Raw genomic sequence first — 13,086 nt, 5'->3', positions numbered from 1 at the left:
TGATCTTCAACCATTCATCTTAATCATTTGGATGATGGGACCAAGACAAATTTTGGCAATTAAAAAAGTTGTGGTGAGGACACAAAAAGTCTGCAAAGGGTTAAGCATTCTATAAGAAGGCAAAGGATAGATAAAGTACAAGTAGGGAATGTGGCGGAGGTGTTATCCCTTTTATAGGAGGAATAGAAAAGCACAATATTTTACTGGTGTGAGAATGATGAATGCTGTTTTTAGAGAGATCTAGTGTGTCCCTGTAAGAAACAGATAAAGTCAGATTGCAGGAGATGATGAACAACCTGCTGTTCTGGCCTTATACTTGGTATTCTGTCTCCCATTAACTGAACAACCTCATGGTATAGATTCACCCTACATCCAGTTTTCCTTCGGATATTAACAGAACCATCGTAGTCAGTATCTAATACATTCCCTGGTTATTATTTTCTGAAAGTTATAGAAAAGATTGGGGAAACATTCAAAAAGGGGTGAGTAAACCATAAAAATTAGGCAGAGATGGGAACTAAATTGCAGATCACCATTTTTGCAGCATTAATCCATAAAGAAAATCAAACCCTTAAAAGTATCAAATGTCCCGTGACGTAATCAATATTACAAAATATGCCACCATCTGAGTGCTATAAAACTCAAATTTTATGGTAAATTGACATTTAGGAGGCAATGATTTGATGATCATATAATAAGACTGCTTAAATTTACCCTGAAACTTTGCCAGACAGATATCCACAAGTTGGGATAGTTTCCTCAAAATAGTGAAATGTGGCAATAAAAACATCCATTCAAGCACTTTCTAGTCTGAGACTTCTTACGTAGGCCCCTTTGAATGCAAACACACAGTTGAGAAAATCTACTCAAATTGCAGTTACTTGTTTGAGCTTATTAGTGACCAGAAGATCTTATTAGTGACTAGGAGAGTCTATAAGAATTAAATTGCACCTCAGCTCCATCTGCCAAAAGTGGAATTTCCTGGTGGACAACCATTTTAATTCTTATCCCCATTCCCACTCCAACATGTCGATCCACGGTCTCTTCTTTTGCCGCAATGAGACCACTCTCAGGGTGGAGGAGCAACACCTTATATTCTGTCTAGGTAGCCTCCAACCTGATGGCATGGACATCAGTTTCTCTTCCAGTAAATTCTCCCTCCGCCTTCTCTCTTCTATTCCCCACTTTAGCCTCTTACCTCCTCTCCTCATCTACCTATCAGGCAGGACAGATTAGAGGGCTTGTCTACTGAGTCCTTATGGGTGGAGCTGAGAAACAGGAAAGGTATGGCCACATTAGTGGGATTGTATTACAGACCACCCAATAGTCAACGAGACTTGGAAGAGCAAATCTGCAGAGAGATAGCAGGCAACTGCAGGAAACATAAAGTTGTGGTGGTAGGGGATTTTAATTTTCCATACGTTGATTGGGACTCCCATACTGTTAGGGGTCTAGATGGTTTAGAGTTTGTAAAATGTGTTCAGGAAAGTTTTCTAAATCAGTATATAGAGGGACCAACTAGAGGGGATGCAATATTGGATCTCCTGTTAGGAAACAAATTAGGGCAAGTGACAGAAGTCTGTGTAGGGGAGCACTTTGGTTCCAGTGATCATAACACCATTAGTTTCAATTTGATCATGGACAAGGATAGATCTGGTCCTAGGGTTGAGGTTCTGAACTGGAAGAAGGCCAAATTTGAAGAAATGAGAAAGGATCTAAAAAGCGTGGATTAGGACAGGTTGTTCTCTGGCAAAGATGTGATTGGTAGGTGGGAAGCCTTCAAAGGGGAAATTTTGAGAGTGCAGAGTTTGTATGTTCCTGTCAGGATTAAAGGCAAATTGAATAGGAATAAGGAACCTTGGTTCTCAAGGGATATTGCAACTCTGATAAAGAAGAAGAGGGAGTTGTATGAAATGTATAGGAAACAGGGGGTAAATCAGGTGCTTGAGGAGTATAAGAAGTGCAAGAAAATACTTAAGAAAGAAATCAGGAGGGCAAAAAGAAGACATGAGGTTGCCTTGGCAGTCAAAGTGAAGGATAATCCAAAGAGCTTTTACAAGTATATTAAGAGCAAAAGGATTGTAAGGGATAAAATTGGTCCTCTTGAAGATCAGAGTGGTCGGCTTTGTGCGGAACCAAAGGAAATGGGGGAGATCTTAAATAGGTTTTTTGCGTCTGTATTTACTAAGGAAGCTGGCATGAAATCTATGGAATTGAGGGAATCAAGTAGTGAGACCATGGAAACTGTACAGATTGAAAAGGAGGAGGTGCTTGCTGTCTTGAGGAAAATTAAAGTGGATAAATCCCCGGGACCTGACAGAGTGTTCCCTCGGACCTTGAAGGAGACTAGTGTTGAAATTGCGGGGGCCCTGGCAGAAATATTTAAAATGTCGCTGTCTACGGGTGAAGTGCCGGAGGATTGGAGAGTGGCTCATGTTGTTCCGTTGTTTAAAAAAGGATCGAAAAGTAATCCGGGAAATTATAGGCCGGTGAGTTTAACGTCAGTAGTAGGTAAGTTATTGGAGGGAGTACTAAGAGACAGAATCTACAAGCATTTGGATAGACAGGGGCTTATTAGGGAGAGTCAACATGGCTTTGTGCGTGGTAGGTCATGTTCGACCAATCTGTTGGAGTTTTTCGAGGAGGTTACCAGGAAAGTGGATGAAGGGAAGGCAGTGGATATTGTCTACATGGACTTCAGTAAGGCCTTTGACAAGGTCCCGCATGGGAGGTTAGTTAGGAAAATTCAGTCGCTAGGTATACACGGAGAGGTGGTAAATTGGATTAGACATTGGCTCGATGGAAGAAGCCAGAGAGTGGTGGTAGAGGATTGCTTCTCTGAGTGGAGGCCTGTGACTAGTGGTGTGCCACAGGGATCAGTGCTGGGTCCATTGTTATTTGTCATCTATATCAATGATCTGGATGATAATGTGGTAAATTGGATCAGCAAGTTTGCTGATGATACAAAGATTGGAGGTGTAGTAGACAGTGAGGAAGGTTTTCAGAGCCTGCAGAGGGACTTGGACCAGCTGGAAAAATGGGCTGAAAAATGGCAGATGGAGTTTAATACTGACAAGTGTGAGGTATTGCACGTTGGAAGGACAAACCAACGTAGAACATACAGGGTTAATGGTAAGGCACTGAGGAGTGCAGTGGAACAGAGGGATCTGGGAATATAGATACAAAATTCCCTAAAAGTGTCATCACAGGTAGATAGGGTCGTAAAGAGAATTTTTGGTACATTGGCCTTTATTAATCGAAGTATTGAGTATAAGAGCTGGAATGTTATGATGAGGTTGTATAAGGCATTGGTGAGGCCGAATCTGGAGTATTGTGTTCAGTTTTGGTCACCAAATTACAGGAAGGATATAAATAAGGTTGAAAGAGTGCAGAGAAGGTTTACAAGGATGTTGCCGGGACTTGAGAAACTCAGTTACAGAGAAAGGTTGAATAGGTTAGGACTTTATTCCCTGGAGCGTAGAAGAATGAGGGGAGATTTGATAGAGGTATATAAAATTATGATGGGTATAGATAGAGTGAATGCAAGCAGGCTTTTTCCACTGAGGCAAGGGGAGAAAAAAACCAGAGGACATGGGTTAAGGGTGAGGGGGGAAAAGTTTAAAGGGAACATTAGGGGGGTCTTCTTCACACAGAGAGTGGTGGGAGTATGGAATGAGCTGCCAGACGAGGTGGTAAATGCGGGTTCTTTTTTAACATTTAAGAATAAATTGGACAGATACATGGATGGGAGGTGTATGGAGGGATATGGTCCGTGTGCAGGTCAGTAGGACTAGGCAGAAAATGGTTCGGCACAGCCAAGAAGGGCCAAAGGGCCTGTTTCTGTGCTGTAGTTTCTATGGTTTCTATGGTTTCTATCATCTCCCTCTAGTGCCTCTCCTTCTTGCCCTTCTCCAATGGTCCACTCTCTTGTCAGATTCCTTATTCTCCAGCCCTTTACCTTTCCCACCCACCTGGATTCACCTTTTTCCTTCTAGCTGGTCCTCCTTCCCTCCCCCCCCACCACCTTTTTATTGTAGAGCCTTCCCCCTTCCTTTCCAGTCCAGAAAAAAAGTCTTGGCCCAAAATGTTAATAGTTTATCAATTTCTGCAGTGAGTTCCTCCAGCATCTGCAGAATCTCTAGTGTTTAAAATTAAGTTGTATTGCAGCTGGCCTTAACAAACAATAGATTTTTTAAAATATATTTCTACATTCTGATATTTCCATTATCTTTTCATTAATCAAATTACAGTGCTTTGTGTCATATTTTCTGTTTTCTTATTTTCTCTTGTCATTTCTGTTTTTTTATTCAATGAATTATTGTCTTCCAGTGCAACTCCTACAGTGACCAGTTCGTTAATTTTTCTTTCTCCTCTTTTGTCATTGAGTAATGCAGATTACACATGGGAACAGATTTAGTTTGTGATTAGCAACAATCTAACCAGGATTACTGAAAAATTTTCAGAGGCTTAGATGAATTATGTTATTTATTTATTTGTTTGTTTATTTACTTACTGAGATACAGCGTGAAATAGTCCCTTCCGGCCCTTCGAGCCACACTGCCCAGCCACCCTTGATTTAACCCTAGCCTTATCACAGGACAATTTACAATGGCCGATTAACCTACAAATTGGTACATCTTTGGATTGAGGGAGGAACCCTTATCACCTAGAAAGAACCCATATATCCCTTGGGGAGGACACACAGATTCCTCTCAGATAACATTGGAATTGAACTCTGAACTTCGACATCCCAAGCTGTAACAGTACCGTGCTATCCACTATGCTACCATGGCACCCAGAAAGGATTGCAACTCAGAGGACAAAGAAAAACACATGAAGTGAAGAACGTCTTCAATGCCCAATGATTTCCAGAGTACCCTCAATCATTTAGCTACTTGTTCCCCTTCACATAATTCCTCGCTCCCTATGCCCATTATGTTGCACCTTCTCCACCCCAACACTTTATGCTGCAATTACTAGCATATTTTCTCATTCTCACTCTTATCTTCAACCTCTACAATTTGTATCCTAGTCTCTCTCTTGTCTTATAACTATTATACCCCAAATCATCTACAAATCTCCTGATCTACCTTCATATTACACATCCAGAATCCTTCATTCTTTCACCATCTCTTCCCATCATTTTTCCTCAGCATCTTAACCTATATATTCCACCTCCCCAGATCATTCTCTGTTCTGGAAACCCTAACTGTTTTTTTTTTATCTTTAATTTTCACACATCATGTAATTCCCACTCATTCTAAGTTGGCAGCAGTATCTCAAGGTCCATCATACTGAGCACTGATATCCCCCAGGGCTGTGTGCTCAACTCTCTGCTGTTCACACTGCTGACTCACAACTGCACTGTGAGATCCAGCTCCAACTGTATCATCAAGTTTGCTAATGATACAACAGTGGTTGGCCTCATCAGCAATAATGATGAGTTGGCATACTGAGAGAAGCTAAAGAAGTTTGCCAAATTGTATGAGAACAAGAACCAGAGTCTCAACATGGACAAAACAAAAGAGATGATTGTTAATTTCAGGAAGACACAGGTCAATCACTCTCCATTGCACATCAATGGCTCTGCTGTGGAGAAAGGGAAGAGCACAAAGTTGCTTGGTGTGCATATAACGGACAATCTACCTTATCCCACAACACCTCCTCATTAGTCAAGAAGACGGAACAGTGTCTACAGTTTCTGAGGAGAATGAGGCATTCAAGGCTCCATGCAATAATTCTAACAACTTTCTATAGGAGCACCATGAAGAGTGTCCTGTCTGGCTGCATCATTGCGTGGTACAGAAGCTGTAAGATATCAAACCGCAACACCCTACAGAGGATATTAAAAATCTCCAAGAGGATGACCGTTGTCTTGCTCCCCCACTATTTGTGACATTTACCAAGAGCATTGTATACAAAATGTCCAAAGCATTGTTGAGGATCCCTACCACCTATCACAATTTCTGTGACCCATTATCATCAGGAAGGAGGTACAGGGACATCAGCACTAGGTCTGCCAGACTGCATGACAGCTTCTTCCATCAGGCTGTGAGACTAACGAATACTCTGACACCACTGAAATCTCATCACTGGGACATTGAGCTGTTTACTGTTTAATGCTACCTGTGCTGCAAGCCACATGCACTTTGAATTATATTTTATTAACTTACAGTATTTGTGGTAATATTTTGTTTTGTATGCTGTGTGTGATATATGTATTATGGGTGCATCATGGCCTGAATGTTGTTCTGTTGACAAGAGATGGCAATAAACTTGAACTTGAACTTATTTATTTAGTCCCAGTTTCTCTTTACACTTTGTGCTCAACTGTCTGCTCACATGATGGTGATCCAGCTTGGCCCATGACTCATTTTGCACTGTTTGCTAATTAACCTGTCTCTCATCTTCCAGATAGCATTTCATATAATAGTGGTGTCATCAAACCCTTTTATCTTTGCTGGTAAATCAGTTTGATTCTGAAAGTGCACAAAAATTTGAGCTGTTGATATCTGACAAAAATGACAGATGATGCTTAGAGAAGACACAGGCTGTCGAATTTCAATAGGATGCTAATAAGGCAGGTTATACATCAGGAAGTGCTATGTTCCATCAGATTAGTGCCTGGCTGATGAAGGAGAAAATTATCTCCCACCCTACACTGTAGCATAATTGTGCTGGCACTACAGATTGTAAGGTTTAAGGGGGTAAGGAGTGAGCCTTTAAATTCTTTTAAATCCAGATCCATAAGTTTTGTAAAAGTGGCATTAATTCTATTCTGCCTCAGCTTTTGTAGATCGGAGGGGGGTGAAATTTCTGCTATTCGATGGCTGTATCCGATTTATGGTATCCCTGAAGCATTGACAGCAACACTGTCCCCTGGTAAGTCACTAAAGGATATTTGTTTTCAGTGACATGTCATCAATCATTTATAAGTTGGTTAAACTGCAGCACACAGCTCAAACTATTAAATCACAGCACTGCAGTTCAAACTGTTTACAAATTTTGAATTGACAATTCAAACTGACTTTTATGGAAATTTATCCTTACTTGGCATATACATTTCATAAATAACTGTAAACCTATAAACAAAACAAGCATAAAGTAAATAGCATTGACTACAATGTTTAGGATTGCTCTGTTGGTATATAACTAATTCGTAATATTTGTACACATCCCTCTATGAACAATTACTTTAATTTCAATCTAACCAGAAGGAGAATATGTTTTATTTATTTAGCAATACAGCATGGAGTAGGCCCTTCTGGCTCTCTAAGTAGCAACCTCCGACAACCCTGATTTAACCCTAACCTAATCACGGAACAATTTACAATAACTAATTAACCTACCCAATACAAATTTTGACTGTCGGAGGAAACCAGAGCATCCAGGGAAAATCAACACAATCTACGGGAAGGACATGCAGACGCCTTACAGAGGATGCCGGGATTGAACTCCGAACTTCGACACCTCAAGCTGTGATAGTATCGTGCTAACTGCGACGCTATCATGGCGCCATAATTGGTGGGTGATATATTGCCATGTACTCTTTTGTCCAAGCAAACATTAGCAGCGTTTTACCTAAAGAACAGATTTTACCCAAACACAAAAAAATACACAGGTCATTAAACTGGCAAGAGTGCAGAGGAGATTTACAGCAATGTTGCCAGGACTCAAGGGACTGGGTTATAGAAAAAGTTTAAGCATGTTGGGACTTTTTTTTAGTGGAGCATGGGAGAATGAGGGGAGAGCTCGTAAAGGTGCATAGATTTGGTGAATGCACACAGACATTTTCCCAGGGTTGGGGAATCAAGAATGAGAGCGCCTAGGTTTAAGGTGAGAGGGAAGAGATTTAATATGAACTTTAAAGGCAACTTTTTTTACCCAGAGGGTGGACAGTATTAGGGTATGAGCTGCCAGAGGAAGTAGTTAATGCAGGTACATTAGCAACATTTAAAAGGACAGGCATATACATGGGAAAGGTTTAGCGGGATCTGGGTCAAATATGGACAAATGGGATTGGTTTAGATGGGAATGTCAGTTAGCATAGATCATTTGGGCCAAAGGACCTGTTTCCCAATTGTATGACTCTATAACTCTCCAAGTTTTCTTTATCTGTAATACTAGGTACAGTATACTCATTTAAGTATACAGTTCATGCCTCTGCCTAATATTTTTATCTAATGCAAATGGATATCAAAAACTGCTTTTACTTTGTTTCTCCCAATCTTCTGCCAGAATTATTGTGACAGATCAAACAAAGAGGAATTATTGCTTTAGATTTTTCTGTGAACCAAATCATATTGGTCGACACCAAAGGTTCAACAGCTGAACCTCAAGTGCAAAATGGTGCTCATGAAATAACCACACTTTCATTAATGAACATTAAGTAAATAGAAACTTTATTTGTGATAATTGGCCTGAAACTTAACAGTAGCCATGGTTAAACATGTGACTTGTTTCCTTAAAGGAGATGCAGCTCCGTCATCTTTAAAGTAACACCTTTTTCTAATATACATAAAAACACATCTACATCTAACATGTTTTAACGTGTGTTGTTTTTAATTCAAAACCTCTAACCAAGACCATTCACTGCCAGAAGTTATAAATTCCTCAAAAGGACACATCAAAATTAAAGGTTTTTGCAGTTCTTGATTTAAAAGAAATACACAGATTCTTTAAAACAGAAAGGTGACGTTGAATTCATTCTTTGCAATAGCTTTTGAATTCACCTGAGGTGGCTTTCATATGAAAGGTGACTTACATAAGATCTTCTTCAACACTCATTGCCAATGGACGTATACAAAGTATGCTTTGAACATAAAGGCATGCTGTCCCATAGCCTGATGTTATTGCTGATCTAGTTGTTACGTACTTTAAAGAAGAATCAACTAGAAAAATTGTCGGATGGTTGAACCATTTAGAAAACATGATGATTCCACTTGGAAGTAAAGAAATATTCTAATAAATGATTGCCTTGAATTGAAGCCTTCGTAAGATATTTCCCCTTGTCTGGAACAATAAAACTAAAGAATATTACCTTCAGTTGAAGGGTAACAAATACAACAATTCCACAGCTCAACTCAAAGAGTTTTGTGGCATTCCTTAGCCAATTGCCTTAGAATTCACCACTTCTATATGAACAGAGGAGAGTGGCAGAACAAACAATTAATTGTCTCTCATGAAGACTCGTCAAACACTGACATATTTTAAGGAATTGTATGTTCTGAATCAAGTCACTCATCCCATCATTCCTGTGTTTGCTGAACTACAATGTCTCCAGCAACATTTTATTTGTAAAGTTCTCCCTTTTGTTTTCAAATCACTTTCATGGTTTCATTTAGAATCAGGATTATGGTTATTATCACTGACATACACTCAGGGTTACTTTATAGCGGACAGGAGTGGAACCCAGTGTGGTCTTCTGCTGCTGTAGTCCACGCACTTACAGGTTCGACATGTGGCACATTCAGAGATGTTCTTCTGCACACCACTGTTATAAAGTGTGGTTATTTGAGTTACTGTTGCCTTTCTGTCAGTTTGTACCTGTTCGCCCATTCTCCTCTGACTGTTCTCGTTAACAAAGCATTTTCATCTACAGAACTGCCACTTACTGGCTGCATTTCATTCTTCACACCATCTTCTGTAAACTCTAGAGACCATTGTGTGTGAAAATCGCAGAAGATCAATAGTTTTTGAAATACACAAACCACCCCATCTGGTGCCAACAATCATTCCAAAGTCAAAGTCACTTAGCTCAAATTTCTTCCCCATTCTTTTCTTCAGTCAGAACAACAACTGAACCCCTTGACTATATCTGCATGCTTTTATGCATTGAGCTGCTGCCACAAGATTGGTTTATTAGATATTTGTACTAACAAACAGGTGTACTTAATAAAGTGGCCACTGAGTGTATGTCATGAAATTTGTTGTGTTGTGGCAGCAGTACTGTGGAATACATTAAAAAATCACTATGCTACAATAAGAATACGTATATAAAAATAAATGAATAGTGCCAAAGAAGTGGAAAGTAGTGAGGTCATGTTTATAAGTTCATGGACCATTTAGAAATCTGATAGCAGAGTGGAAGAAGCTGTTACTAAAACATTGAATGTGTGTCTTGAAGCACCTGTACCTCCTCGTTGATGGTAGTAATGTAAAGAGAGCACATCTTGGTTGGTGAAGGTCTTTCACTTCTCCAACACCACAATCTAAGATCTCTGCTGTTCACACATTTAGAATTTACCCCATCCCAGACTTTCATCACTCTACCACTGGTCAACAAGTCAGGCTTTAAGTTCCAGGATTTCCTCTATATTTCTTAGTCTCTTTATGTCTTTTTGCACTTCTCAAATGCTCAAGGTTTTTGTTCAATCATTCATCAGCTTAATCTAATAATTTGTTATGTTGTTTAGTGATGAATTTTGTTTGATTGCATTTATGTGAAGTGCTTTGGAACATTTTATTATATTGAAAATTTTATATGAATTTGGGTTATTGTGATTATCTTATATACATCTAAGCAATGCCATAAAATACTCATATTCAGGAGCTGCAAAGATTTTTGAAATGTACTGAGCAAGCCCCTAAAATCTGAAAATATAAATATTCTTGTTTTCCCTAGCTGTGATCCAGTGCCAAGCTAGACAAAGAATAGAAAAAACAATAGAAATTGTCCTGACTGGTGCAGTTCCTGGTTCTTCACAAACAGTAGCAATGGAGACTGCAGCTACTGTTCATACTTGTGATCATGAGGAGATTCAGGAAAACAATGGTAAGTTGCAGAGTTCAATGTAGTAGTTTTCTGTCTGTTATCTTCCCCTCATTATAAGAAACAGCCAAATATTGCATGGCATCTCATGAAATGTTTATTTTTTTTTCATATAACAAACTTTAAAGCTTTACTGGCTGTATAGGTATCAAAAGACATGACAAAATTCTTTGTAATTCTAATTGCTCATAGTATCTTGTAATTTTGGTCCCCTAATCTGAGGAAAGACATTCTTGCCATAGAGGGAGTACAAAGAAGGTTCACCAGCTTGATTCCTGGGATGGCAGGACTTTCGTATGATGAAAGACTGGATCGACTAGGCTTATAGTCGCTGGAATTAAGAAGATTGAAGGGGGATGTTATTGAAACGTATAAAATTCTAAAGGGATTAGACAGGCTAGATGCAGGAAGATTGTTCCCGATGTTGGGGAAGTCCAGGGCGAGGGGTCACATATTAAGGATAAATGGGAAGCCTTTTAGGACCAAGATGAAGAAAAACTTCACACAGAGAGTGGTGAATCTGTGGAATTCTCTGCCACAGGAAACAGTTGAGGCCAGTTCATTGGCTGTATTTAAGAGGGAGTTAGATATGACCCTTGTGGCTACAGGGATCGGAGGTATGGAGAGAAGGCAGGTATAGGGTTCTGAGTTGGATGATCAGCCATGATCATACTGAATGGCGGTGCAGGCTCGAAGGGCCGGATGGCCTACTCCTGCAGCTATTTTCTATGTCTCTATGTTTTTCTATGTTTCCACCAGGGTATATTTTTTCTTTTACAATGATTTGCAAATACACCAGTAATAGTTATTCTTATAACAACTTGGGCTGAAACGCAATCAAGTTCATAAAATTCACAGCAATATTTATGGGGCTTTAATTCTCACTGCCTGTTACATTATTTCAATAAATACATGGTAACATCTATGATACCTACTGAGCATTAAGGTGTCAATTAAAGACCTAGTACATTCATATCAATTGTTTTTCAGCAGGCAAATAAATAATAGGCTTGTGGACTTTGTCCTATTAAGTATCATGGTTGATAAGTATCTCCTGCATCAATAAAGGTGAGCCTTTGTATTTTATAAGATTCTCCTATTGCCCTCACTGTGACCCACGTAACTCTCTTGATGACCAACACGTTCAGGCAGGCAATGAGCAATTTCAGGACATTGGAACATCTGTCTCAAATAATGTTGTGGTTGAGTATAAGATCTTAAATTTCACTTGGGAGATGCTTTCCTGATAATTTAAAAACAAGTATTTCTCAAAAAGAAGCCAAGATCAGCAGATAGATTATTTGGCCAAAACATTACATAGGCAAACAACACTCAGAAAGTGTTATTATAGAAATGTTAATAACTTTAGCATGAGGTTAGGGTGCAACAAAAATGAATAGAAAAAAAGGAAACATTTGAAGGTGGTAAAATGAGCACAGTATTATAATAATTCTGAAGATTTGTGGCTCTTTCCAAACATTTACTGTTATGGCAGGAGAAATACAAGGAAGACTGTATAACAGGCTAAATGCCAGTTATATCAGATTATAATCTTCCATTAAAACATTTGTGTTGCAAGGAATGGGGTGAACCCAAATGTAGGACACCAGCACGGAGATTGAGTTAGGATGCAGACGAGGGTGAGAGAGCGGCTGGGGCTGAATGGCAAACAGGAGGGTGAACAGGAAAGCAGGAGGCAAGCAGAACACCGGGTGTTGCTGGCGCTGAACGGCAAACAGGAGACAGGCGGCAGGCAAAACTTATCTTGACACAGAGCATAGAAAGTCAAGCGGTAGACAATACCTTTCTTGACATGGAGAGACGGAGTTACACAGGTAAACCTAGGTACTGAAGTAGAACTTAGAATACTTATCTTGACACAGTGAGACAGAATTGCACAGGTAATCCTCGGTGCTAAAGTAAAATTTAGAATCCTTATCTTGACTCGGAGAGAAAGTTATACAGGTAGTCCTCAGTACTGAAGTAAATTTAGAATACGCAATCCTAAGCGGCCGGGAACGTTAATTACCACACTGGCTAAAACAACAATCTCGCAACGAGTGGATGCAAAGCCGGGGTTTTTATGCTGCAGGTCTTGATGAGAACCAGGTGTGTTGTCATCAAAGGGAATTAGGAGAAAATGGGGAATTAACGGTCAGGACCGTGACAATAGCGCCTCTCCAAATGGGAGCCTCCAGGCAAACCACCAGGCTTGTCCGGATTGTCGTGATGGAAATCTCGGATGAGGGAAGAGTCCAAGATGAAGGGGCGGGGAATCCAGGTGCACTTCTCAGGACCGTATCCCTCGCAATCGA

General features: G+C 39.8%; 1 protein-coding gene across 1 annotated transcript in view; it reads left to right on the top strand.

Moving 5' to 3' along the window:
• LOC140199082 (cilia- and flagella-associated protein 47-like) overlaps window positions 1–13,086 on the top strand; it is a 697,686-nt gene that overhangs the window by 600,928 nt on the left and 83,672 nt on the right. Inside the window, exons 59-60 of the mRNA XM_072260570.1 lie at window positions 6,788–6,882; window positions 10,625–10,774. Coding sequence (XP_072116671.1) covers window positions 6,788–6,882; window positions 10,625–10,774 — 245 coding nt within the window. The remainder of the gene's footprint in view (window positions 1–6,787; window positions 6,883–10,624; window positions 10,775–13,086) is intronic.

Source organism: Mobula birostris, chromosome 6 (genome assembly GCF_030028105.1).
Source record: "Mobula birostris isolate sMobBir1 chromosome 6, sMobBir1.hap1, whole genome shotgun sequence".
Lineage (NCBI taxonomy): Eukaryota > Metazoa > Chordata > Chondrichthyes > Myliobatiformes > Myliobatidae > Mobula > Mobula birostris.
The sequence above is the reverse complement of the archived record's forward strand: the minus strand, read 5'-3'. Positions and strand labels throughout refer to the sequence as shown.